The sequence below is a fragment of the Phasianus colchicus genome, chromosome 2 (genome assembly GCF_987193195.1).
Source record: "Phasianus colchicus chromosome 2, bPhaCol1.hap1.1, whole genome shotgun sequence".
NCBI lineage: Eukaryota > Metazoa > Chordata > Aves > Galliformes > Phasianidae > Phasianus > Phasianus colchicus.
In genome coordinates this window covers 30,191,540-30,217,716 of record NC_143437.1, presented here as the reverse complement: position 1 = coordinate 30,217,716, position 26,177 = coordinate 30,191,540, and the positions used below count along the sequence as shown (strand labels likewise).

At 55.3% G+C, this 26,177-nt stretch overlaps 2 protein-coding genes and 1 long non-coding RNA gene across 6 annotated transcripts in view; 2 read left to right on the top strand and 1 right to left on the bottom strand.

Annotated features, from left to right (window-relative positions):
• The window catches only part of TMEM63B (transmembrane protein 63B), a 36,882-nt gene extending 29,196 nt beyond the window's left edge, over nt 1–7,686 (top strand). For 2 of the 3 annotated variants that reach the window (XM_031593864.2, XM_090135234.1), the window contains 16 exons: nt 104–212; nt 770–840; nt 1,369–1,449; nt 1,596–1,719; nt 1,985–2,118; nt 2,270–2,407; nt 2,666–2,819; nt 3,153–3,259; nt 4,072–4,158; nt 5,327–5,392; nt 5,519–5,681; nt 5,830–5,935; nt 6,034–6,201; nt 6,318–6,433; nt 6,724–6,804; nt 7,321–7,686. In XM_031593864.2, coding sequence (XP_031449724.2) covers nt 104–212; nt 770–840; nt 1,369–1,449; nt 1,596–1,719; nt 1,985–2,118; nt 2,270–2,407; nt 2,666–2,819; nt 3,153–3,259; nt 4,072–4,158; nt 5,327–5,392; nt 5,519–5,681; nt 5,830–5,935; nt 6,034–6,201; nt 6,318–6,433; nt 6,724–6,804; nt 7,321–7,485 — 1,870 coding nt within the window. In that variant the 3' untranslated portion in view covers nt 7,486–7,686. The remainder of the gene's footprint in view (nt 1–103; nt 213–769; nt 841–1,368; nt 1,450–1,595; nt 1,720–1,984; nt 2,119–2,269; nt 2,408–2,665; nt 2,820–3,152; nt 3,260–4,071; nt 4,159–5,326; nt 5,393–5,518; nt 5,682–5,829; nt 5,936–6,033; nt 6,202–6,317; nt 6,434–6,723; nt 6,805–7,320) is intronic. The other variant, XM_090135233.1, reaches the window with a different exon arrangement.
• Nucleotides 7,687–10,460: 2,774 nt separating this feature from the next.
• CAPN11 (calpain 11) lies at nt 10,461–22,845 on the top strand. Of its 2 annotated transcripts, none has more exons than XM_031593843.2 (22): nt 10,461–10,633; nt 12,585–12,867; nt 13,398–13,467; nt 14,597–14,715; nt 14,827–14,960; nt 15,066–15,234; nt 16,013–16,096; nt 16,183–16,268; nt 16,487–16,561; nt 17,563–17,723; nt 17,795–17,964; nt 18,154–18,165; nt 18,533–18,744; nt 18,895–18,934; nt 19,151–19,216; nt 19,486–19,543; nt 19,632–19,696; nt 20,441–20,509; nt 20,614–20,692; nt 21,135–21,251; nt 21,325–21,383; nt 21,596–22,845. In XM_031593843.2, the coding sequence occupies exons 2-22, from the start codon at nt 12,622–12,624 to the stop codon at nt 21,620–21,622; spliced, it is 2,118 nt and encodes a 705-aa protein (XP_031449703.1). In that variant the 5' UTR covers nt 10,461–10,633; nt 12,585–12,621; the 3' UTR covers nt 21,623–22,845. The 2 variants fall into 2 exon arrangements, with proteins under 2 accessions (XP_031449703.1, XP_031449711.1); XM_031593851.2 differs by lacking the exon at nt 10,461–10,633 and adding an exon at nt 10,919–11,059.
• LOC149918923 (uncharacterized) lies at nt 21,246–26,034 on the bottom strand. Its single transcript, XR_016464112.1, has 3 exons — nt 25,913–26,034; nt 24,360–24,503; nt 21,246–21,478 (listed from the first exon to the last, which is right to left on the bottom strand). It is a non-coding gene; the product is annotated as an uncharacterized LOC149918923 (long non-coding RNA).
• Between the last annotated feature and the right edge of the window lie 143 nt (nt 26,035–26,177).

Genomic DNA, 26,177 nt, shown 5'->3' with positions numbered 1-26,177 from the left:
GCTCAAGGCCCCAGAGCCTTTGGAGAAGGGGTCCCTGAGAGACCTGTTTGAGTTATAGTGGCAACCTCATGCTGGCTTTAAGCACTCCTCTCTCTTGTGTCAGGAATAACCTGCTGTGGCTGCACACATCTTTTGCCTTCCTTTACCTGCTGCTGACAGTGTACAGCATGCGCCGGCACACCTCCAAGATGCGCTACAAAGAGGATGACTTGGTGAGTGGGGTGTGAGCACTGCCCCAGGCACAGCTTTTCATGGCCCCCTGTCAAGTTGGGTGGCCTGGGAGAGGGTGTCAAGCACTCCCCTTTCCATAGCAGTTTGGGGCCGTTGTGGTTTGTCTCCTTTGTTCTGCCTGGCCAAAGGGAGACTCCTCTGAAGCAGCCGATCTTGATGCCACCTGGAGAAGTGAGAGAGGTCTGAGCTGAGTGAACGTGTGTGGGGGACTCATGTTTAAAGGGTTGCTCCAGCTGCTTTATGGGTTTGGAGCTGTACTTTAGCTGTCTTTGCTTTTTCTACTTCTTAACACCATTGTTTCTGTTCGGGCAGTTGCAGTGTGAGCTCCTACCCCATCATTCTGTAGCACATCACATGTGGAGTGGCAGCAGCTAGTAGAAGCATAGGAGACAGGGAGCAAACCTCCCCAAAGTGTCTGGGGTACCCTTCTATTGCTAACTCAGGCCCAAGTCTTGTTGTTTTTTCAACTTTTTTTTTTTTTTTTTACTTCAGTCTGATCTTTTACCATCCACACCTATCTTCATTTTCTTCCTTTCAGGTGAAGCGAACTCTCTTCATCAATGGGATTTCAAAATATGCTGAGCCAGAAAAGATCAAGAAGCATTTTGAGTGAGTCTCACTATTTTCCTAATCAAAGGCTGCTCTGTAACAGGAATGTTTTTAGTGGGGTGGTGCTGATGTTGCCTGGAACAGCAATAATACGTTGAAAATCCTGGGGCAGAAGCTGGTCAAAATCAGCGAACGCTCTTATTTTGGGCACTTTGCTGCTATTTTCCTGTGTGAATTTTTATCTCAGTGTGCACTGTGTTGGGACATGCTGAGCTATCTTTTGCAGAGCCATAGGGGGTCAGCATGGTACATGGTGGGATAGGGCACATCATGAAAAAACTGTCAAGCTCATAGAAGTGAGATGCCGGCAGGAGGCACTCCAGCAGTGACAGCGGGATGCCGTGCTGTTGCTTCTCTGTTGGTCATGCTCTTTGTAGAAGAGTATATTTTTCTTCTTAACCAAAATCAAAACAAGAAGTCATCGTCTTCCATTGGAACCTGAGTAAAAACTGTGAGGGTAGTGTCTAGAAGCACTATAGAGAAGGGAGTTGATGCCATGTATGACAAGCAGCTATTTTCCATCCACAGGGAGGCCTATGCCAACTGCACTGTGCTGGAAGCACGTCCCTGTTATGATGTGGCTCGGCTGATGTTTCTCGATGCTGAGAGGTAACCAGCCCATAGCTGGGGATAGAAGGGTGGGGTGGGGAGTCACAGAAATTGGAGGTGGGAGTTCTTCTCATCCACTTCTTCAAGTCTGGTGCCATGGAGGTTTTCTGAGACACCTTTCTTTCTCTTCCCCTCTCCTGCTTCAGGAAGAAAGCTGAGCGCGGGCGAATCTACTTCACCAACCTGCAGAGCAAGGAGAACACCCCATCCATGATCAACCCCAAGCCCTGTGGTCACCTGTGCTGCTGTGTCATCAGGGGCTGTGAGGAGGTGTGAGGAGAGCTGGAGGCACTGGGCAGAGGGGTACTGTGGGCACTGGGTCCCTGTGCTGCCCACGCTGACTTGCAGCATGCTTGGGTCCTGCTGGCCATCCAATCAGGGACCAGGAGCGTATCATAGCTCTCCTGCCACTCAGCTACAGAGCTGCTGCCCCATATCTTAGCGTAGGTTGTCTTGACTGCCTGCTGTGATGCTGTGACAGCTCTAAGGGGTGAGGTCCCCAGGTCTTTGCCCTGATGCCTGTCCCTCTGCCCAGGTGGAAGCCATTGAGTACTACACTAAACTGGAGGAGAAACTCAAAGATGACTACAAGCGGGAGAAGGAGAAGGTGAATGAGAAGCCTCTGGGGATGGCCTTTGTCACCTTTCATAATGAGACTATCACAGCCATGTGAGTACTGCAAGAGATCCTGTCCTTCCCAGGATGGTGGTATCTCACAACTCTCTTTTAAATCAGAAATCCCAGCCCCAAGACATCCATATCAGCTTGTTCCTGCCCTGGCCCTCTGTGGCAGCATCTCCCTTGTTCCCTTCTTTTCCAGAATCCTCAAAGACTTCAATGCTTGCAAGTGCCAGGGCTGTGCATGTCGCGGGGAGCCCAGGGCCTCGTCCTGCAGTGAATCTCTGCACGTTTCCAACTGGACTGTCAGTTATGCCCCTGACCCACAAAACATTTACTGGTGAGCAGAAGTGGGGCTCAACAGGTCTGTAGAGATTTAAAAAAAAAAAAAAAAAAAAAAAAAAAAAAAACGCATCCTCACAACGGAGGGTGGTGTTCTTGCTGAAGGCTGGCTTGCCTGAGCTAGAGATCTGATCCAACTTTAGAGGGGGAAAGCCTTAAATTCATTTCCCAAGCTCTGTTCACACAGGCTTGGCTGTATTGTGAGTATGATGTTTGGTGTGGTTGTTTTTGACGCCTTTTTCTTTCATCCTCCCAGGGAACATCTCTCCATCCGGGGCTTCATTTGGTGGATCCGCTGCCTGGTGATCAATGTGGTCCTCTTCATCCTCCTTTTTTTCCTCACCACCCCTGCAATCATCATCACCACTATGGACAAGTTCAATGTCACCAAGCCTGTGGAGTACCTCAATGTAAGGCCTTCGGGGAGGGGTGTACAATGGGTAGCACTGAAGCCACCCCAAGGCACAAAAGCCCCTGAAAGGGAGTAAGTAGCAAGAGAAACTGGCAGCATATCCCAGGTCCTGTCAGCCTGAGAACAAAGGAAAGGTTGTTCAGGAGAGGGTTGCACATCATGTGCCCCATCAGCCCTCCAGTATGGGGGTGCTGAGAGTGGCTGGGCTGGGCTGCATTGTCATAGAGGCGCTGGCACTGGGAACTCTGCATCAGTAAATGCAGCACCTGTGATAAGTATGAGAGCTGCTGCATTGTGCGTAACACACAGTCTCTTCTCTGTCTTGTTGCAGAACCCCATCATCACTCAGTTCTTTCCGACTCTGCTGCTGTGGTGCTTCTCAGCTCTCCTGCCCACCATTGTGTATTACTCTGCCTTTTTTGAAGCGCACTGGACCAGGTAGGGACAGCCAGTGCCTGTTCTTGGCTTGTTGCCTGGCATCTTGATACTTCTCACTAATGCAAAACTGTGATCAGCTCGTCTTGCTTGGATTGCTGTCTTCATTCCAAGTGTGGTGTCATGTGGCACCTTTTGGTCACCTTGGGGCCTACTGTGCTCAGCTCTGCCAGCCATTAGCTGGGTAGTGGGGTTCAGCATGGGCTTATATTGAGCAGAGAGTGATATGCTTCTGCAGGAAAAGTGGGAGGAGCTGGGGCCAATGCCTTTGAGAAATGCTAGTAGCAAGGGAAGTCTTGGCTAAGGTAAGTGTGCAGGTGTGGTTTGCCTATACTCATGAGGAAGTCATCACTTTTTCAAGGAAAAATTGTGTTGGCTGCTATGCTTCTGGCAGTAGTGAATGGATTTGACTTGCAGAGCACTGGCAAATGTGCTATTTGTGAGGTATATGCACAAGACCACTCACCACTTGTGTGGTGGGATTCAGGGCTGCTAGGCAGCATTACCCTTCTCCAACCGTCCAGGCCCCACCATGTGTTAAAACATAAACTCTTTCAGCTGGCATTTCTGGCAGCTGCAGATTACTGAAGGTAGCTTTGTCTCTCCACCACCCCCCTTTCCCCCCCCCAGAAAAAAATTCTCCTGCCTTCTCACCTGCCTTCTGCTTTCTCTTGCTGTTGCCTCTGTCAGCCCTCTCTTATAGCAACCTCCCTGTGGCCAGGCAGGGCACACACGTGGAGCTCCCAGTCTCTGCTATATGGGGGCACCCTGTGCTGGTGGGGTGACAATGTTAACAGCTTTCTCTCTGCCCCCAGATCTGGAGAGAACAGGACCACCATGCACAAGTGTTACACGTTCCTCATCTTCATGGTCTTGCTGCTGCCTTCACTGGGCCTGAGCAGGTAAGTGTGGAGGAGAGGGTAAGAAAGTGCAGAAACCTGGAGTGTGGAGGTGGTTGAGTTGCACCTCTGGTGGTTCTCCTGCAGCACTTCCTTGCTCTCCTTATTTCTATACAAAGCTAGTGAATTCCTCCACTTCAGCCAGAAGCGAGTGGGCTGTACTGCTTGGCTGGGTGGTCTTCCTATTTGTAGGCTGCAGGAATGCTAATCCTGCTGGATGTGAGCCCCAAATCTTCCTGTAGAGGCTATAGAAATGCCCTGTGGGACATCAGCTGCCAGACATCAGTATAGGCTCAGCACTGAACAAAGACAAAACAAACTGTGAGAGAGAGAGAGAGAGAGAGAGAGAGAGAGAGACTGGAGAGGAAATCTGGGAGGTAGAAGCAGGGTGATGGGAGAGTCTACTCTGATAGGAGTTTCTTTATGTATTGTAGGATGGGAAATCTACACCCCATAAATTCAGGATACAGCTCCTCAGTGGCTAAATGGGCCAGTTCTGATAGGGAATAGAGAGGTCTTTTAACAGAGGCAGAATAATGATCCTCCATCCTAATGGTGACTACAGTAAGGTTTCCCAGTCAGATTTAAAATGTCTTGTTGCTTATAACTTTGTGACTTAAGCAGATGAATGCTCTCAGAAGGTTACATTTCAGCTATATACCATTAAGCATGTTACTCTTCCCTCTGAGGACAGAATCCATCCCACTGCTGTGTGTGGAGCTCAGTAGTCCACCAGAATCATGGCTCTGGAGGTGCCAGAAGATTGTACAATTTTTGTCAAAATAGTGTAGAACTGGAGAGAAATTAGATTATTTTTTCCTCTTATCTCTCTTCTTGATGTTATGGTGTACCTGAGTAGTTTCTCCTGTAGTCAATCACCAGTTCCTTTCAGGGTTGTTTCAACCAAGCAGCGGAAAGGAAAACAGCGATAGGATCAGGGCAAAAGGAGAACATGCATGAGAATGGAAAGCTTTAGATCCCTTTAAGGGTGTTGTACTGTTTTTCCCAGTGTCTAATTTACATAATTGCCAATGACATATCCCAAGAAGGAACAATAAGGTCTGTGATCAGAGCTTTGGGTCTTTTTAGAGCAGTTTCCATATATTTGCATGTCTATGTCTGTGTAAGCTGCTTCTGACTGTTCTTTTCTTCTCACCCCCCTTCCCTGCAGCTTGGATGTGTTTTTCCGCTGGCTGTTTGACAAAAAATTCCTTGCTGAAGCTGCAGTGCGATTTGAGTAAGTGGAGCAGGGAAGAAAGCCCTTGCTAATGATGGGGGAGCATCCAAAGGTGGTAACCAGGTCTTGGTCCCTTCTGTGCTGCGGGAGCATCTCCTGCAATCTGCTCTCATTGCGCCTTCCCAGGTGCGTGTTCCTGCCAGACAATGGGGCCTTCTTTGTCAACTATGTCATCGCCTCTGCTTTCATTGGGAATGCCATGGACCTGCTGCGCATCCCTGGCTTGCTCATGTACATGATTCGCCTTTGCCTGGCCCGCTCAGCCGCTGAACGGAGAAACGTCAAGCGAGTAAGTGGTGGTGCTGGGGAAGGTAATGGCCTGCACCCAGGGCTGAAGGTGCTGCGGTGGGGGCTGTGCATTCTGGGGCTTGCCGAGTGCTGGGTATCTTATACCCTTTTCAAAGTAAAAACAGACAGGTCTCTGCTCTCCCCTGCAGCACCAGGCCTACGAGTTCCAGTTTGGGGCCGCTTATGCGTGGATGATGTGTGTATTCACTGTGGTCATGACCTACAGCATCACTTGCCCCATCATTGTCCCCTTTGGTGAGTGACAACCCTTTGCCTCTGCACAGGAAGTGTTTCCTCTTGTCCAGAGGCACTGGGAAAGAGGTCAATGCCCTTTTCTGACACCTCTCCCTCAGGGCTCATGTATATGCTGCTCAAGCACCTGGTGGACCGCTATAACCTGTACTACGCCTACCTGCCTGCCAAACTGGACAAGAAGATCCATTCAGGTGCTGTGAACCAAGTAGTGGCAGCCCCCATCTTATGCCTCTTCTGGCTTCTCTTCTTCTCCACCATGCGTACAGGTAAGTGCTAGGCTGGGAAGTGTCTAGCTGAGCATTTCCCCTGGCTGCCTTCTCTTAGCAGCACCACATCGTCTGCTGGGCTTTGGCACCCTAACACTGATTTCTCTTCATCCCAGGGTTCTTGGCCCCAACTTCTATGTTCACTTTTGTGGTTCTTGTGATCACCATTGTGATCTGCCTATGTCACGTCTGCTTCGGGCACTTCAAATACCTCAGTGCTCACAACTACAAGGTGAGGTGGGATGTTGGACAGGGGCTCAAGGGTATGGGAGCCCTTCCCTTGGGAGCACAGCCAGTCAGTGACATAGGGGGATTTAGGGCAGAGGGGGGGATGTCTCTGTCTGTTCCTTGGCAGTGTCAGCTTCATGGGGAAAGTTCCCAAAGCAGTCTGAAGCTGTAGCCATCATTGCCATGTGTATGCTGCTCCCATACCCGCTGAGAGTTTGGAGACAGTCTCACTGGAATGCAGCTCCTGCAGCTGTGTTGTCCTGGCATTTTCTGCATTTCTACTTTCTTCTCCAGATTGAGCACACAGAGGTGGATGCCACAGAAAGCAGGCAGAACGGGAGACCTGCCACCAACCTGCCAGCTCCCAAATCCGCTGTGAGTCCCTTTTTCCATCTCCACACCCTGGTATGCTCCTTACCTGGGTTTAAGAAAGAGGAGGTAGTACCTGCGAGTCTTTCCTTCTTGCCCAAATACCTTCCTCCTTGCCTTTCTGAGGCAGTAACCAAAGTCTCTCAATGACGGTAGGAATCAAGTGTTGGGCTCTGTGCTCCTCACCTACATTGGGTGATGAATTGCATTATATATGAATTGTAACTCCTCCACATGCACTCATTTCCTTCTCCTAGAATGCTGGACATGTACTTTCTGCTTCTCTCTTGGCTAGGGCAATAAATCCATCTGGGCCGGTCTCCCTTCTTACTCAGAATCTTTAGGTTTTGTGATGCTGTCTACCTTCTCCCCATGTAATCTGGGGTGAAACCCTTCCATACCCTCCCAACATGTCCGACACCCAACCTTTTCCCTGAACAGTGCTTCTCTCCTGCTTAATCCCCTGGGCTGCAGGAAGCACTGCAGACTTAGGAGTGTTTCTTCTTTCCCCTGCTCTTTCAGAAGTATATCGCCCAAGTGCTGCAGGACTCCTCCCCAGAGGGCGAAGCAACTGAATCGGAGGAGCAGGGATCACAGGATGAGGAGCTCATCACTACTGATGGCATGAATGACACGGATTTCCAGTCGTGTGAGGACAGCCTGATAGAGAATGAGATCCGCCAGTAGGGACTGCAGAGGGAGGGCAGGAGGGAGGGAAGGGATGGAGTCCCAGGAGCAGGGCAGGCTGCGCCCACTGCAAGCAGGAGAGAGAAAGCGTAGGGAGCTCAGAGCTGAGGGGGCCAGCCGCTACTCTCGCCCACCTCCAGGGCCACTACCTTCAGCGAGGGCAGGGGCCCTGCTGCCAGCTCTCCATTTCCCTGCCTCCACTGCTGCGCTGCCTGGCCCCTCTGTGGGCTTGCTCCTCACTTGCCACCTTCGTTAATGTGTACCCAGACTGTAAACTCCTAGAGGCTGAGGAGGAGGGAGACCGTGACCCTGCCAGCACCTCAGGAGTGGAAGGAGGCTGGGTGCTTTATGGAGGGGTCTCAGGCCAAGGGGCTTCTCTAGTGTTTCCTCAACTACTCTCTCTGTCCTCCTGGCAAGGAATGCAAACACTAATTTATTAGATTTACATGAAGATGAACAAAAAGCTTTAATCAGTGTATTGGAAGATGGGGTGGCTTTGTGCCACGTGCCCAAGTAGTGCTGCCTTCCCTTCTCCCATGTTCCTCGCTCAGCCTCTTGTGGCATCCTCTGGGTGTGACATCCTAGGCGCTGGGGGGGGGGTGAGGATGGTGTCCCTCTTTTCTTTCCCCCCCCTGTGTGCGGGGCTGGGGGGACTGGTTGAACCCAGGAGAGCAGCACAGGGCAGCCCCTCACTGGGTGGGAAGTGCTGAAGGTGCTCTCTCCCAGGCAGGAGGCGCAGGCAGCCTCTCTCCACAAGTGCATCCCCCTCCTTCCCCAGGTGTGCAGGTGGGGGGTTGCAGCATCATTTTAAGTGGCATTTTTTGCACATTTTCCTTCTCTTTCAAACACAAATCAACCTGACCTCTGTGTGGTAACTGCAGTCCTCTCTGCTGCCCGGTGTGTATGGAGCAAGGCTAGGCGTGGGGGGACTGTACTGGGGAGCTGCTGGGTGCTATGGAGAGGGGAGAAAGGGGCCTGGACCATAGCATCCTCAACACCATGCAGTGTTGGGCTGCTTCACCTGCCCAGGGCTCTTATTTCCTTGCCTCTGACTTTGTCCCCTCTCCAGTGATAGCTGTGTCCTGGGCAAGGAGGGGGTAGGAAGGATTGGGATAGGGGTCTGGACTGTCTGAAGTTGAGTGTAGGCAGGAGAGACAGATGAGCCCCTGGCACTCCTGCTTGGAGGTTTTTGTGAGGAGGTTTCTGGTTAGCATCAGTGGCTCTTAATTGCTTTCCCCCTCCCCTTGTGTAAAGTGTAAAGGAAAAATAATCTCCCTGCTACAGAGCTATATTTATTTCCCTCAACCCCCTGCCACCATCCTCTTTGGTGCTCATTGCTGATACTGCTCCCTTTGGCTCTGCCCGTTGTGGGTGTGCTCTGGTTTCTGGAGCTGGACCCAGCCACCCTCTGGGCTCCCTCAGACCAGGAGGAAGGGACAGTCATTTACCTTTCCAATCACCAACACAGGCCCTGGAGCTCAAAGCACTTTATGGACCTGAACAACTGAAGCGTTCTGCTGTGGAGAAAGGTGATCACTGGCACTGGCTTTTCTCCCTCTTGCTCTCCTTAGAGGAGTGGATTCTGCTCTTCGGGGCTGCTGCGTGAAGGATGGAGCTGCCTTTCCTCTACATCTCTCTATAGGACCCCAAGCCCAGAGGAAAGGGAGGCAGAGGTGAAGAACTGTGGGTCCTGGAGCGGTGGAGATAGAGCACACACAAGTGGGGAGAGGCACAATACTTGTAATAAGTCTACTGCAGGAAAAGGCTCAACGATAGTGGTTGGTGGTCTGTGTCCATGCCCCCTACCCCGGGCTGCAGGCTGGAGGCTGGCTGGGTGCTCCAGCCCTGCTGTTGGGATGCTGCTCGCAGAGGGCTGAGTTGGGTTTGGCACTGTCTGTGTAGAGATGTGTATAATACCCTGTATATATTTGTGTACAAAAGGAGGAAAAAAAAAAAAGGAAGAAAAAAAAATCTATTCTTGCAGTCTGTGTGTGGCAGTGGAGGGGAGGCTGCAGTGGGGTGTGGGAGCATACGTGCTGCTACTAGGGTGGGGGGGCTGCATCCCCCCCTGCGTGTGTGTGTCCGTCTGTGTCTGTCCATCCTGCTCTCTGACCTGTTGCCAACAGCACAGGGCTGGGGAGCAGGCCTCATACTCTGAGCTGCCTCTGTTAAAACAGGGGAAGGATGGTTTGGGAGCAGAGCAGGAGGGGAACTTGGGGGGGGAATCCCATCTTAGAGCTCTAAGCAGCTGCCCTGGGTGGCTTTGCTGTTGAAGCTCTGCTGTCTATAAAGCGCGCAGCAGCAGGGCTGTTCCCAGGCAGCCAGGGGCCTGGCCTTTGGCCAAACCCGCTGCTTGAGTTGTGTAAGCGGCTGCTGCCTGTCCCGGCAAGGTGTGTGCTAGCCCAGCTCTGACCTCGGTACCCCGCTCCCTTTCACCCGGGCCCTAACAGCCCTCGTTCCTGGGGGTAGGAACTGTGGGGCAGCTCGCAGCCAATGGACAGGGAAGGGGCAGCACGGGAACACACAAAGGGGTATGGAGACGAGAGCGAGCGTAGCACCTGCTGCCACGTTCCTGTGGGTATGGCGGGGAGGGAAAGCTCGGGAGGTGGCAAGGACGGGGAAGGAAGCTGCTCGCAAGCACGGGGCACGACACGGGGCGGCCTCCGCGGAGGGATTACATCGGAGCTCTGAAAGCGGCTTAAAAGGCCGTGGAGAGGCGATGAAGCGGGGCCGGGATGAGAGAGGGGGCACGGCAAGGAGGTGCGGGGCATGGCCGGAGCCGAGGGGGCCGGGACAAAAGCCGGCTCAGCGATCCGGGCACAGACAGAAGCCGGGACGAGGCCTCCGGGCGCAAATCCGCCGGTCCGAGCGCATCCCGCCGCCCCGCTCGGGGGGTGGGCCGGGCAGCAGGTAGCAGCCGAGCCCGGCGCTGCGGGCGGCACCGCCCCGCATAGCGGCACGCTGAGTCACGGCGGGGCGGCTCCGCGCTGCGGGGCGAGCGGGGAGCAGCGGGCCGAGCGGCCGCTGCGCCTTTAACTGCCCGGAGCTCCCCCTGCCCGCGGGCCGCCCGCACATCCTGCCCGCACTAACCCCTCCTCCGCTGCGCCGAGCCGGGCTGGGCGGCGGCGGCTTCCGCGCCGGGCGAACGGTAAGTGCCCGGCCCTCCTCTCCCCTCCCCTTCCTCCTCTGCGCGGTGGGCCCGCGGCGGGAGGCCCCGGGGGGGTGATCCGTCCAGTCCCGTCCAGCTGCGGGGCTCCGGGGCGCGTTGCCCCGCCCGGCCGCGTGGGAGCCGCCCTGCCCTCGGGCGCGGAGCTGAGGCCTGCGGGCCGGGCCTGCTTGCGGACCCAACCCCTCGGGCTGCGGGGTCCGGGGTTCCGGACGCGGGCATTGCTGCGGGCGGCGCTGCGAGCGGCCAGAGCGGCGCGGGGCCGACGCGTCCCCGCCGAGAGCGGCTGGAGGCCTGCAGAGATTGCGGGCGGTGCTGTCCGAGGCTCTGCGCGGACCGGCGTGTCGCAGTGCCCCCAACGCGGGGGGACCGGGGTGTCTCCAGCGCTGCGTCCTGGTGCGGCTGGAGGTAGCTCTCCTCTGCAGCTTGGCTCTCCTCTGCTTGGCTGCGCACCTCCTCCTGCCCGCTGTGTGCCCTCGGCATCCACCAGCGTCTCCGTGGGGAAGCCCCCTCCCATGGTCCCATTGCTGCCCGATGACCCACACGGCTCCTGTCGCACCCTGTGGTCTGCGACGCTTTCCCGTGCCCTGCGCTCGTGTGACCTCCGCCTGCCACCCAGCGCAGCCTGCCCAGGCGCTCTGAGTAACAGGGCTAAGAATAACCGGCCTGGTGCCACAGCCCGGCTGTGTACGGCTCTGTGCTGCGGCCCTGCCTGGGGCTGCACTGTGAGGGGAGGTTGCAGGGAGGGGGATTCCCCTCACTGCTGGGTGCTGTGCTTGGGTTCCTTGTTCTGCGGCCCTGCTGGGCAGCAGTCAGGAGGAGTCGCCCTTGATGGCAGCGTCCTGGTTGCCAAGCAGGAGTCAAGTGAGAGGCACAGAGTTGGCAGTTCCATAGATTTGGGACTGTTGTGGAGGAAAGACAAGGGACTGAGACCGCCTTTGGGATAGGAGTGGTGGAGTAGAGCAGATGTTCTTTCTGGAATGCTGATGAGGACAGGCCTTGGGATTAGCATCCATGTCTGTGACCCATGAGCAGCACAGCGCATGCCAAGAGCTTGCACCCTGTTTGGTGCTACCTGCGTTCCCGTGGCTACTGCACCACTTTGGGACAGGCAGAGGCCTCTCCAGAGCCAGGGTGCTGGGCTGGCAGCAGGACAGCCCTGCTATCCACACCACTGCTCTTGGGGGTTGCTGGTTTTGCCAGGGTGAGAGCAGATGGGTCATTCACTCAAGGGTCGCTCTGCTGCCTTGTGCACGCCTTGGGGCGTGTGGCTTTACGAGCAGGAGCTGGGACAGGCAGGCTGCATAGTCCTGCTCCTGGGCTTGAGTCAAGTCACCCTGAGCTCTGGGGAAGGGCTGTCACACCTCTTCCTTCCCAGCGCCCCACAGATAGAGCTTCCTCTGCTCCCCGGAGGGCTCCTCCCTTCCCGTCTTGTTGACTCAGTGCTTGGGCAGCCGTGGGCGGCTGTCTAGGAGAGAAGCAGCCCTGCAGCTGCTTACGCTCATCAGGCAAGTAGGATAGGGAAGGTGCCGGTGACCAGAAAGCTGTCCCCGTGAAGAGGCTTAGCTGCAAGGCATACAGCTGGATGAAGTGATTTTCAGAGGCAGAAAGTGCTTGGAATTCCTCTTCACTCAGTTCTCATGCGCAGAGGGAATGGGGAGGCTCCTCACAGCAGCTGGCAAACTATTTCTTTCCAGCCCATTGTCAAAGCGGCTCCACTCATTCAGCCTCCCTGAAGGCACTGGGAGCGTGACGGCTGGGCTGGAGGCCATGGCCTGCTTCTGATCAGAAAGGCACCACTGTCTGCACCGGGCATGGGGCCTGGGGAGGCCTTCCCAGCCCTAGATCCTCACAGTGCGTCTTCCCATCCCAGGGATGCTTTTAAGGACAGGCCATGCCCAGCCCCAGCCTCACAGTGCTCATTTCATTGCAGGACACAGAGGTGGAGGTAGCAGTGCCAGTACCCAGCTATGATGCCCTTTGGGGGGATTGCTGCCCGGCTGCAGAGAGACCGCCTGAGAGCCGAGGGGGTTGGTGAGCACAGCAATGCTGTCAAGTACCTCAACCAGGACTATGAAGCCCTCAAGCAAGAGTGCATTGAGAGTGGTGTCCTCTTCAGGGACCCCCAGTTCCCAGCTGGCCCCACTGCCCTCGGCTTCAAGGAGCTGGGGCCGCACTCCAGCAAGACGCGGGGCGTGGAGTGGAAGCGTCCATCGGTAAGTGCTGGGCTCATGTCCCTCGCCTGCAGTCTGCATTAATGTGGTGTGCCAAGCTGCAGCTTGGCTTCTATTTGCTTCTTGCTGTGCTTAAAGTTCCTCACATACTTCATTGCCTGTTCCCCAGAGGAATAACGCTCACTGAGTACTCAAAGAGCATTGTGTCTAGCACACCCTTCTTCCTTTAGGCAGTACACATTGGGCTTTACAATGGGAGAGTTGTGCCATTGCTGCTGGATGTCCCAGCATAGGTGTGACACCGTCAGTGACTGGGGCTATTGGCTCAGGATGTGGGGGTTTTGTATCCTTTGGTGCCGTGAGTGCAGAGGCAATGTCCATCTAGGCATTTCGTGCTGAAGGAGATCTTGCCTTGCCTTCCTGTGATGGCCTTGATGTTGCAGTCAAGCAGTTTTCCCTGCTAGAGGACAGGTGGGGTGCATCTCAGGGATGATACTTCCATTCTCTTGAGTCAGAGCTACAATGGGCACAGGTGCTGCTGAAATCCAATGCTTGTTTCTCTCCTTATGCAGGAATTAGTGGATGATCCTCAGTTCATCGTTGGTGGCGCAACCCGGACAGATATCTGCCAGGGAGCTCTGGGTGAGTGCTGAAGCTCTGTCCCCAAACCTTGATCTAGAGAGCAGCAGCAGCTGGGGAGGTTCAGTGTGCTTGGAGAAGAGACATTTGTGTAGGGAAGGTGCTGAGTGGACAGGTTTCACAGCATCTTTCTGCAGATCCTCATGGTGTGTTTTCTTGCCAGCCTATGCACAACCATCTCTGTACTCAAACTCCCTCCTCATGTAGTGTGGTGGAAGCTGTAAGGCAACAGGAGGTACTTTGACTGGTGGCTCTATGCTAAGGGCCTCACAAAAATGGAGTAGCACAGGTACTGAGACAAGGAGAGCAGTGTTAGCAGGTCGGGTAGTCTGGCAAGGCTGGGAACTGCGAGTCAGTGATCACCAAAACCAGATCTGGCTGCCATCAGCAGCGTTTCCTGACCTAGATCAAGGTGAGAATGTTGTGCACCTTAGCAGAGCAGACTGGTTTCAGGACTGTGGTGGTAACTGGAGCGTGTTAACAGCCCGGGGCACTGTGGTGTTTCTGAATTGGTTCATTAGGAGGGCAAGATTTGAAATGCCATCTTGTCAACCACAGCCCAGCACAGGTTATCCAGGCTCAAGGCTAATGTATGACAGGATTTAAAAGAAGAGGAAGGAGAACCAAGGCAAAGAATGGAAAAAGCAGTGCTGGCATAGAGCAGCACTTGTTGTTAATAGCACTTGGAAGGAGAATTGCAGTGTTATTTTATGGAACTTGAAGTCAAGGCACTAGCATTAAGCCTCTTGCTTGGTGACTGAAAACAAGGGGAAATTTTTATTAAAATGCGAAGTGTAATTGCATTACAAAAGTCACTGTCCTGAGATACAGGAGCGCTTAGGAGGCTCTGGGTGAATGACTGCAGGAGTGGCTGTTGATGCTGTCACGGTGGCCTGGATGCACACAGCAGGTCACAGAGGATTGTTCCTTCTCTGCCCTGAGCTAATGCTTCTGTCCAGGTTCTCCACTTGTTTTTTGAGCCCAGTGCAGGGCACCATGCAGAGGAGAACTCCACCTCCTTGCTCACTGCCCTTCTGACACAGCACCTTGTTCAGAGGGAGAGCATACCAGGAGCTTCTGCATGGCCCAGCACCCATCACCACTGCTGGCTAAGCTTCTTCTCCTTTTCCAGGGGATTGCTGGCTGCTGGCTGCCATTGGCTCCCTCACTCTCAACGAGGAACTCCTGCACCGTGTGGTGCCCCACGGGCAGAGTTTCCAGGAGGACTACGCTGGCATCTTCCACTTCCAGGTAGGCTGGGAGCTCCTGGCTCTACACAGCTGGTGGGTTGGGGGCAGGATGGACTGCCTGGGGGCACCCTTAGGGCGATGCCCTGTCCCACTCACCCTTTCTTCCCCCCAGATCTGGCAGTTTGGTGAGTGGGTGGACGTGGTGGTGGACGACCTGCTACCCACCAAGGATGGGGAGCTCCTGTTTGTGCATTCAGCAGAGTGCACGGAGTTCTGGAGTGCTCTGCTGGAGAAGGCCTATGCCAAGTGAGTCCCACCGCTGGGCGCACAAAATTGCTGGGGGGTGGGGTGGAGCAGCAGCACAGTGTGCCCTCCTCACCTCACGTTCCCCTCTCGCTGCCCGGTGCTCAGGCTGAACGGCTGCTACGAGTCGCTCTCGGGGGGCAGCACCACTGAGGGCTTTGAGGATTTCACTGGCGGCGTAGCAGAGATGTATGACCTCAAGCGGGCACCACGCAACATGGGCCACATCATCCGCAAGGCACTGGAGAGGGGGTCCCTGCTGGGCTGCTCCATCGACGTAAGTGTTGCGCTGCTCTTCGCAGTGAACTATGAATGTCTTCTCCTGCAGTGATGGCTGAAGTGAGGCCTCACAGCCCTCCTCCAAACCCAAGGTGGTCATTTTGCTGGGACACTGGATGGGAGGGGACTTCTTCCACCTCTTCATAGAGCACCTTTCCCAGAACCAATGAAGGGCATGGGGCTGTATTTTAGTGACTTGGAATTGTCTTGTTTTGATGGAATGGGAAACATCCATCTGAAGCCAGGCTGTTGAACAAGGCTCTGCATAGAGCTCTGGCTGCATCCTGCGTCAGCATCTGCATGTTAGCTGGGCTGGGCACTTTTGTCCTCTCCCTCTTAGCCACAAACAAGAGTGCACTCTCTGTGTCACCACTGACAGCAGTACCTGTTGGATTGGCAAATTGGAGTAGTAACAAACACAGAAGGGTTAGCTGCTGCCTGCATTGAACGTGTGGCTGGGGTATACTTGTGCTAAAGAGACTGTTGCTTCTGACAGTGTCTGTGTATGTCACCACGATTGATGTGTAAGCTGTTTTTTGCAACTGAGGAGGATGCTGTCTCTGTGCTCCTAGTGACAATACTGCTTTGGGAAGCACAAAACAACATTTTCTTATGCTTTTTGAAGTTTGAGTGGTTTCACAATGAATCTTCAGTGTTCCTGACTGGAACACTGCAAAAAAAAAGAGTCACTGCAATGTCTCAGCCTCCTCTGAGAAGGGGTAAGGGAACAGAACTACATGAATCATATTCACCTGAGGTTTGCATGTTCTTTTCAGATCACAAGTGCCTTTGATATGGAAGCAGTGACGTTCAAGAAGCTGGTGAAGGGCCATGCCTATTCTGTCACAGCTTTCAAAGATGTGAGTTGGGTAGATAAGACTGTAATAGAGGTAAAATGCTGTGGCCTGTGGTGTGGGTTTGACTTCCTGCATTTGGTGGCTGGCAGGTGAACTACCGGGGTCAGCAGGAACAGCTCATCCGTATCAGAAACCCCTGGGGTCAGGTGGAGTGGACTGGAGCCTGGAGTGATGGGTGAGTTCAGGTGGGATTTCAGTGAGCCAGTGGTACTGCCATTGAAACGGTTGGGACACCTCTTGCACAGTGCTGCTGATTGGAAGTTCACAGTATGCTGTTCTCTTCACAATGGGGAATGGGTCTTTTGAGGACCAAGTCCAAACTGTGCAGCACTGGAAATGTCTCAGCTCACCTTGAGTACTTCTCATCTAATTGTTTTTTTCTGGCTATTCCAGCTCTTCCGAGTGGGACAACATTGACCCCAGTGACAGAGAAGAGCTGCAACTGAAGATGGAGGATGGAGAGTTCTGGTGAGTGCCAGAGCAAAGTGCTGGATGCTCGTCTTCAGCATCCAGTTTGGGAATGAGAAGGGGAGCCTGAAAGAGAACCTGCAGTTGTCCCAGAACACGACCTGCCTTTATTAGCTATTCCATTGCTAGATAGCCTGGTAACATTTTCCTATCTGATCTAGTTAATAGGCTGAATATTAGTAAAAGGTTCTTCACCAAAGGGTGGTTGGGCCCTGCCTGTGTGTAGTTGTCAGGTAGTTGAAAGGGGAACCTGAGTACTTGAGAAGGAACTGGAAATGCAGAGAGAGCAGGAAGAAGCTTTTTCTTTTCTTCTGAAACCACCAGAACAAAAGGCTCACCAGCAAGCAGCAGCTTAGGTAGACGTTGGAAGCCTGATGTGGGAGTTTGGACTGCAGGGTGTTTTGTAAGTTCAAAGTGTGACTGTTCAGATGAGTCCAGATCCTGGGCGATTATTAAAACTGATGGTCTGAGCAAGCCTCAAGAGCAGGTCTTGTGTTGTGGGATGTTGGGGTGATGCTGGGTCTGATCTGCTTCCTCCACCACTGCTAGCCACCACTGGAGATGGGAGAATGAATAGAAGGAGCCCTTTGCTCTGATCCCTCTCACCCACTGTGGTAGGTAGGTTGAAGCTGTTCAGCATGTGTCACCTTGACAGGCTGCCTGCCAGTAGTCCTGGCTTTTGTGCCCCCTGGCACCCCATCCCAAGGCCACCTGTAACTGTGATGGTGCCTTTGTGCTTTTCCTCCACCTGGATGTCATTGCTTTGATCCTCAAGACTTAGGGTGAAAGAGTTGGTGGGTTCCAACTGCACCAGAGGCAGCCTGGCTCATATAAGTCCTGTTCCACAACAGGGCATCCATCATTCAGCCTGCTGGTATGAGAAGGGGCTTTGGGATGATTTTCATCTCTCTCCACCTAGCAAAGGCAGCTATGGCTGAGTTCAGAGCTGACTGCACTCCTCAGCCATGTCTTGGCCTCAGCTCCTTCCTGCTTCCCCACAGGATGTCTTTCCGGGACTTCATGAGGGAGTTCTCCAGGCTGGAGATCTGCAACCTAACCCCCGATGCCCTCACCAAAGATGAGCTCAGCAGGTGGCACACACAGGTGTTCGAGGGCACATGGCGCCGAGGGAGCACTGCTGGGGGCTGCAGGAACAACCCAGGTATCTCATGCATCTCCACTCTTGGTGATGTGATTCAGCCAGGTGTATCATCCATGTCTTCTTCCTTCCAGCCACGTTCTGGATCAATCCCCAGTTTAAGATCAAGCTGCTGGAAGAGGATGATGACCCTGGGGATGACGAGGTGGCCTGCAGCTTCTTGGTGGCCCTGATGCAGAAGCATCGTAGGAGGGAGCGGCGAGTAGGGGGCGACATGCATACCATCGGCTTTGCTGTCTATGAGGTAACCCCAATCCCAATGCTACTTCTTTGAGACTGGCTCAACCCTGTGGACTTGGCACCGTAGTCCTCAGGGAATCCTTTCCCACCTGATTTGGCTAATCTGTGGGTCAGTGTCACCCCCTCCATCTGCCATTGGAGATGGAACCCCAGCACTGGCACTCTGATTTTCCTTCTTCTCTCCTCCCTGCAGGTTCCTGAGGAGGTACGTCCTGAGCCACCAGAGCCATCTGTCTCTTTGAGGGAAGCACAGGAGTGGGCAGGAATGGGTTGATGCAAACCCACAGGCATGTGTGCATGCATGTGCCCCGTGGCGTGGGATTTCCACCAGACTGGCAATGACTGGGGTGCTAAAGGGTGCTGAGTACATCTGTGTGGGAGGGATGGTCCATGCTAGGCAGGACAACTATGGCTCTTCCACAGGCAGCCACTGGGCTTGGGTGCAACAGGACCATGCAGCTGTTCCAGCAGAGATGCTTGGGCCGTGGGCTGATTGCACTTGCTTGGTCCCACTGCTCCTTGTGGGTTCTTTTCTTGCTGGGCTGTTCCCCACAACAGCGTGCATTCTCCAGGCCCAGGGCAGCCAGAATGTGCACTTGAAGAAGGACTTCTTCCTGCGAAACCAGTCACGGGCACGCTCTGAGACCTTCATCAACTTGAGGGAAGTGAGCAACCAGATCCGGCTGCCTCCTGGCGAGTACATCGTTGTGCCCTCCACCTTTGAGCCACATAAGGAGGCTGACTTCATCCTGCGGGTCTTCACTGAGAAGCAGTCAGACACAGCGTGAGTCTCCACCACAAAGCCTTCTGCCACATCCCAGCCCTTTGCATAGTTAGGGAATGTGTTGGCCCAGGCCATCACATGTGTTGGTGAGTGCTAGAGCAGATTCCACTGCTCTCCCGTCACTGTATGCCCCCGCCTTTCTGTTCCCAGGGAGCTGGATGAGGAGATCTCTGCAGACCTGGCAGATGAGGTAGGGGACACTAGTCTCCTTTAGCTGGGTCTGGGGCTGAGGAGGGGGAGCTGTGGGCAGGAGGTGGCTGTGTGGGCTTGGGTTACAGTGATAGATAGGGATGTGAGAAAGAGTAAAGGTGAGAGGAGATTCACTCTGAGAGGCTCAAATATTTGTTGAGCCTCTGAGGCAGGGCAGTGCCTGGCTTTGATTACTAATCTCTCCTTCTGGCCTCAGGAGGAAATAACCGAGGATGACATTGAGGATGGCTTCAAGAACATGTTCCAGCAGCTGGCAGGGGAGGTGAGTACAGTTGTGTCAAGCCCTGAGAAGCTCATGGCAGATCCAGGGTGCAGGGAGAGGATCAGACCACTGGCCATCAGAGCTGCACATAGCAGGGGCTCTGTGGGGGCTCTGAAAATTTCCCAGGGGCCTGTTTCTCCCATCAGCAAGCTCCAGCCCATAGTGTGTCTCATCCCAGCCCTGCACACCAGTAAATGCTGAAAATCAGCTCAGCTAACCCCAGTTTTGGGGGGAGGCAAGAGGTTCTACTAACTCTGCTTCAACTGCAGGACATGGAAATCAGCGTCTTTGAGCTCAAGACGATTCTGAACAGAGTGATCGCTAGACGTGAGTGCTGCCCTTTTCCCTTGTAGCTCAGGCTGGTTCAGCAGGTTGTGCTTTGATGCACATGATCCCCCTTCTCCTTCCTCCTCAGACAAAGATCTGAAGACGGATGGATTCAGTCTGGACTCCTGCCGCAACATGGTCAACCTGATGGATGTATCCTCTTGGCACTGGGGCAGGGGCTGGCATTCCTAGCAGTCAGCCTGGCAGCCAGGACACTTCTCCGTGGGAACTAGGGCTCGGCTCTCTAGTCGTGCCAAGGCTGTGCAACTGGGAAAAGGGCAGAAAGGGTCCTTGTGACTGCACTGAAGATGCTTCGGGATGGCAGCTGGCAGCAGGTGCCCAGTGTTTCACTTCCCTGTGGGTTCACACCCACAGCAGCCAGCACCCACACTTCATCCTTGTGTGGCATGCTGTGAGACCATCCAGGCTAAAAGCATTCTTGGTGGGGGAAGAAGGGTGCTGGGGTTCTTTCCCCCCAAATCATCCTATGATTGAGGATGAGAGGTGTAAAGTAACAGGGGCCATGGGCTGTGTTCCAGCTTGGACAAGGATGTGTAGTTGGAGGTGTCAGGCAAGCGTAGAGAAGTTGCTCTGAGCTCTTTTCCAGATACGTCCTAGCATCCTGTTTGCTGCATGGCAGCACTGTGCCAAAGTTTGGTGTTCATGGGGAGCTGTACAGCAGCTGCTTTAAGTACTGAACTTTCCCTTTTGGCCTGCAGGCTCTGATCTTGCCTATGCTGCAAAATGGGGAGGGAACTTTCTTTTTCAAGAGCTGGCCTGGCTGAAATCCCTCTTCTCATTCAAAGTACCCAGGATCTGATTGCTTTGCCACTCTCTGCCTGCTCAGCTACTCCACCCTTTTGCTAGCTACTTTCTCCTTAACCCTCTGCTGTCCAGAAAGATGGCAGTGCCCGCCTGGGGCTGGTGGAGTTCCAGATCCTATGGAACAAGATCCGCAGCTGGCTGGTGAGGAGGAAAGGGATGCAAGGGATAGCACCCCTCTTGGGTAGGGGGATGACCAAGCTGCATGGAGAGCCTGTCATTCACATCCTCTGTGATGTTTTTTGCAGACAATCTTCCGCCAGTATGACCTGGATAAGTCAGGCACCATGAGCTCATATGAGATGCGCATGGCTCTAGAGTCAGCTGGTAAGTCTGGAGAGGATGAGGCTGGGCTGAAGGTGGAGGAAAGTTGTAGGAGCCCTGTCCCAAGTAGCTAGAGAACTGTGGAACCAGCCTACATTGTGAGTTTTGAGCCAATCTGTCATGAGATGAGGCCTGTATATAAGCTGGGTTCTCTCCAACCAATCCTTGCTTGTTGCTGGCATCCTCCGAGCTGGGATACACACAAGGTTGTCCCAGCCATCCTCATCTGACCTGTGAAGTCCCATCCTGGCTAAGTCAGGTCAGTGAGCTAACATTGATTTGGCAATGGGCTACAGCTCCAGGGAGAGCATCCCTTACTCCTACCAAGGCTGGATTCAGTGGCCTTCCTTGGGTGGGGTGTTGGCCCCTTCCGGTGAGAACATGAACTTTGATAGTCGCATCTTCTCCCACCTCTTGCAGGTGCTAGGTACTCTCTGCCTTTCAGGTTTCAAGCTGAATAACAAGCTGCATCAGGTGGTGGTTGCCCGTTATGCAGATGCTGAGGCGGGTGTGGACTTTGACAACTTTGTCTGCTGCTTGGTGAAGCTGGAGACAATGTTCAGTGAGTGCTGCTCCAGGCTGGGGAGGGCAGGGACAGAGGGACATGTTGCTCACCTTGCCCTTGTGCCTTGCAGGGTTCTTCCACAGCATGGATCGTGATGGCACTGGCACCGCCGTCATGAACCTCGCTGAGGTGAGAGCTCGGTGCATTGAGTTGGGTGGAGATGAGGGGAGAAGATGCTAAGGTGGATGGGACACCTAGGGTGGGTGGTAGAGTGCCCTCCAGTCCTGTGGGTGTAAAAGATTGCGAGATGAGAAAGGGAACTTTGTCAGGTGTTGTTCTCATATGTCCTTAGGGTTTGTGTACACCAGCCCCTGCTCATCCTCACTCTTCCTTCTCTGCAGTGGCTGCTGCTGACAATGTGCGGCTAGGAGCCAGGACAGATGCGCTGTGACTAGGACACTTCGGCAGGCCTGGCCACTTCCAAGTGCCTCCCTTCGGGTCTGTGGACACAGGATAATCTCCCTCCTCTTGCTCCATCCTATGCTGAGCCACCAGCCCTGCCTCTCAGCACGCCTCGCTCCACCCTTACCTATGGAGCATTTCGCAGAGGTCAAGGCAGGCAGGGGCTGCCCTTCTCCTTTTCTGGGCTGGGCTTGCTTTCCATCCTTCTCCTCCTTTTGTCCCACCCCAGAAGAGAAGGAGGGCAAGCAGCATGGGGAGTCTGTAGATCACTGCACGTAGCTTTGGGGCAGCTGCTTAGAAGCAAGCACAGGAGTAGGCTAGGGGCTATCCACCCGACAGGGAGAGGTGGGAGCTGTGGGGGGGGAAGAGGAGGAGGACTTGTTTTGCTTGCTTCAGTGCTGTCTCATCCCCTGTGGCATGTGCTACCTGTCCCAGGGAGCATCAGCAGATGCTGCCTTGCTTAGGCAGGGCAGCTGGTTCATGGGGGCCAGGGTGAGAAGGTGCACACTCTTAATGCCATTGCCTTGCACTCATCAGCACTAAACACGACCAAAGCATGGAGCTGCAGCTGGTCAGGACAGTGGTGTTCGTTACATCCTGCTGCAGCCTCTTTCTGTGTGGCCTTCAAACTCTCACCCCTCACTCTCTGCCCTGCTTTGTCCCACCATAAGGCCAAAGTCTATCATTCAAGCACTCTCCCGCCACCTGCCACTATGTAACACATCCCATCATGCTCCTCTTATCCTATGCATGCACAACCATACCACTACAGCCTTTTCCCAGGGCTGTCCTGGCCTCACCTCCTGCTGCCACGGTGCTGTTGGGCCAAGGAGGAGTGGTGATGGCTGGGAGGCGTTTCTCCAGTACACAGTTGTCTGTTTTCCTCTTTTCCCCTTCCTTTCACCCCATTATGATCCCTAAAGCCCTCAGGCTCCTTCACTCAGCACAATGTGCTCCTGTGCCAATATATTTGCACTTGTCCACACTCCTCACCCCCAATCTGTTCCTGTGGATGAGAGGGTGGCTCCAGCATGGCAATGGGTGAAGACCCAGCCAAGGCAGGCAGGCTCTTAGCCGCTCTCAGGCCTATGTCTCTGGAGGCCATGCTTGCAGCAATAACCACTCCTGCCCACCTGGCAGGCCCGCTTCCTCTCTTCGTGCTCGGGGCAATAAACCTAGCTCTGTTGGACAGGGGCTCAGCTGGTGATGATTTATACAACAGGGGTGTCCCAGTCTTAGCTGGTGGAAGTCCCCAGTGTGGAGGGAGGGTGGCTGGGGCCTGACACAGCCAGTGTGCAGGGGCAGGAAAGCCCTTGGCGTGTGGGGGCTCGGGGCCGATGGAAACTGGGTGGTTCTGTCCCACTAGCATGGCTCGGCCCAGCCTGGGTGTGGCTGGGCCAGACCTTCCTTCTGGATGGTATGGGAGCTGTCAGCACTGTCCCAGCTGCAAGCCCCATGGTGCACACAGGCCCCATTGTAGGGCACACCCCCGCCTGGCTCTGGGGTGACAGGTGCCCCCTCCAGGCAGCAGCTGGTGGGTCCTCTCCCTGCTGGCCCCAGCAGCTGGCAGCCCAGCATTTGCAGGGGGTCAGCAGGTGGGGTTCCCAGCTGCCAGCAAATGCCACAGGGAGCAGCCTGGCTTGTCCCCCTCCTGCTGCCACGGCATCCCAATCCGCTGCCTTCTTGGAGTGTCTGCCTGCCTGGGGGTTTCCTGTGTCTCTCCAGCTGCTAGTATCTGTCCTCCCCAGCCTGGCTGTGTGCGGGCTGTGGCTGTCCTCAGCAGCTGCCCCAGCAGCTGTGCTCAGGCTCCATCTCCCCCTTGGATGCCCTGTCCCTCGGCAGCAGGAATGTCAATCCTGTGGGCACAAGCTACTTTTGTGTGAGCAGAGGGCTGAGGGGCAGCCTGTTTCCTGCTCCCCTAAGCCAGCAGCATCCTGCAGCCAGCACCGGGTAAGAAAGCCAGAATGTCCTTGGTGAGCCCGAGGGACAATGTGGTCTGGCCCCAAGCAAGGGGACCCACAGGAAAGGCTGTGGGTGCTGTCTGGCAGCTGCAGGATTTGGCCTTTTTCAACAGCGCAAGGAAAAGGGGAATGCATGCAGGCTGGAGCCTTTCAGGGCCTGGATGCAGTGAGTTAAACAAACTATTTATAGCGCTCGCCTCCCACCCCAGCAGAAATGGCCGGCATTCCTCTTGTGCCGAGCCGCGCTCTGCTGTCATGGGTGCTCCCCAGGGCCCTCCTGGCCAGCACAGCTGGCAGCCATGCTGGGCTTTTTGGATCCTGGGGCTTTGTCCCCAAAACTGGCAGTGGAGCACTCTGCCTTGCTGCCAGCCTGCAAGGACGGGGGACATGGGATGTGTCACTCATCACAGGATCAGGGTTAACTCCCTCCATCATTCTGGGCTGTGCTTTTGCCTGAAGGCTGAAGGCCCTGAATTTGCAGCTGGGGAAAGGGGCTCAGCACCTCTCTGTGTTATTGGCACAACACAGCAGCCTAGCAAAAAGATACTGCCCCATGTGAGCTGAAGGCAGTGATGGTGCAAGCCACTGGCTTTGGCAATGCAGCCACTGCTTCTTCTGCTCTCCACTTGTGCCTCAGGATAGAGCAGGCTCTGCAGCAGGTGCACACAGCAGCCCCATTGTTCCCAAGGGATTTTCCATTCCCACAGGCCCACAGAGAGCCCCCAGACAGGCAGTGCATCACCTCTATGCATGGCTGGTGCCTTCCTTTCTCCTGGGATTACAGGGACTGAATCCTGGCCCCTTCTGCTCAGTGTTTTTTCGCAGCAATAGGTAAAGCTCCATGGGGAATAAGATCTCCATTCTCATCCATCACAACTGGTACCTGCTGGGGAAATCAAGGCACAGAGAGAAGAAATGACTCAACCAAGGTTAGAGCAGCAAAACCCAAAGCCTCACTCCAGACTGCCGTGGTCTCCCCAATAAAAGGGGACCCACTCACTGCTAAGAAAGCACAAAGCCTCTCCTTTACCTCAGGGATGGAGGCAATGCAGGATGAGAGTCCTCCAGCCTAGGCAGAAGCAAAGGCTGTGGGAGGCTGGTCCTAGGACTGATACGAGGCTCAAGGCTGACAACACCAATGTCCCTCAGCTCCCAGTGCTGTTTCTGACCAAGGCATGTGGCAGCTCCACACTGAGGCTGGCCCTTTCCCTCATCTATCCCTGGCTCCCCAGGAGGGATCTGCAGGTCTGGGAAAGTTCACCTCAGCTGGGCCACCCGAATGGGCTCTCTGGATGAAGGGCAGCTTGCACCAAGTGAGCCAAGATGGGGAAAGAGAACGGGCGCTTTCAGTTTCTTGTTTATTTTCCTAAGTTCTGCTCAGGCAGGAGCCAAAAGCACGCTCCTGGCAGGGCTTTGGAGGGGAACAAGGGGAGGAAACATGGCCAAATAGCCACTGGGAGCACAACAAAGGTTGGATGCAGGGGGAAGTGGAGGGGCACAGAAGCGTACCACGGCACTTCCTGCCCACACTCCCCCAGCCCGGTCCCAGGCTACTGCCCTTGGCCAGCTGAACCCAACAGAAAGCCCCTTCCCCACAGGCATACCCATCTCTCGGTGTTTCCCTGCCCCGTGTGTGTACACTCCCGTCCCTTCTGTAGCACTCGGCTGCACGGAGTGACACAGAGTATTTTCGGCCCGTCTGCTTAGCAGCCTCTGCACACGAGCCAGGCACCGTCCCGCAGCCCGCACCGTGCCCAGGGCAGGTGTCGGTCCTCCCTCGCCCCCTCCTTCCCAGCACCGCCACCAACAGATGGGTCGGGGCCGTATCGCTTACAGAAGGCGTGTGGGAGGAGGGGGCATTTAAACTGGCAGCTGCTTTTCAGTTTTATTTGGCGTCCCTCGCCGCCCGGAAGCCTGTGCCATTTGGGGGGCCCTGCCATTCGGGGTGGCCGCGGCGCACGTGGGGCTGAACGGGACGGGCTCCTCGTTAGCGTCGTCCGAGGGAGGAGGGACCCCCAGGGCGGTGAGAGCGGCAGGGAGGAGGCGGCCTCGGCGGACGCTCCCAGCGCTGCGCTCCGGCTCCCACCCGCTCCCGTCCCGGCGCCGCTGCGCCCGGGGTCGCCGCCGCCGCCGGAGCTCCGCGGGGGCCGCGATGCCCGCCGTGCCGCTGGCCGCCCCGCTGCTGAGCGCCCTGCTCGCCCGCCTGCTGCAGCTGGCCCGCAAGCGCCTCCTGCCGCCGCTCCGCCGCCTGGGGCGCCGGCTGCGCTCCCGGGAGAGCCGCCAGGCACTGCTCACCTGCCTGCTCTGCATCCTCAACCTTCACAAGAAGGCGGACGCCTGAGGCCGAGGACCGAGGGCTCCCCGACCGCCTCGCCTCGCCTCGCCTCGCCCTGCCCTGCCCGCCGCGGGAGGAGGGCCCGGCCCGGAGGAGGGGACGCGCCCCGGCGGGGGCGGAGGGGCCGGCGGAGCGGCCGGCGGCAGAGGCCGCCCCGGCCATGGCCGCCGCGCCACCGCCCCCCGCGCCGCCGCCCCCCGCCGCGGGGCCGCCCCGCTGAGAGCC

Bases quoted from the DNA above. Each gene is read 5' to 3' on its own strand.
- CAPN11 (XM_031593843.2), top strand. From the start codon at position 12,622: ATGATGCCCTTTGGGGGGATTGCTGCCCGGCTGCAGAGAGACCGCCTG. The intron at 13,468-14,596 runs GTGAGTGCTGAA...CTCCTTTTCCAG, and splicing joins TATCTGCCAGGGAGCTCTGG to GGGATTGCTGGCTGCTGGCT. The intron at 21,384-21,595 runs GTGAGAGCTCGG...CCTTCTCTGCAG, and splicing joins CCGTCATGAACCTCGCTGAG to TGGCTGCTGCTGACAATGTG.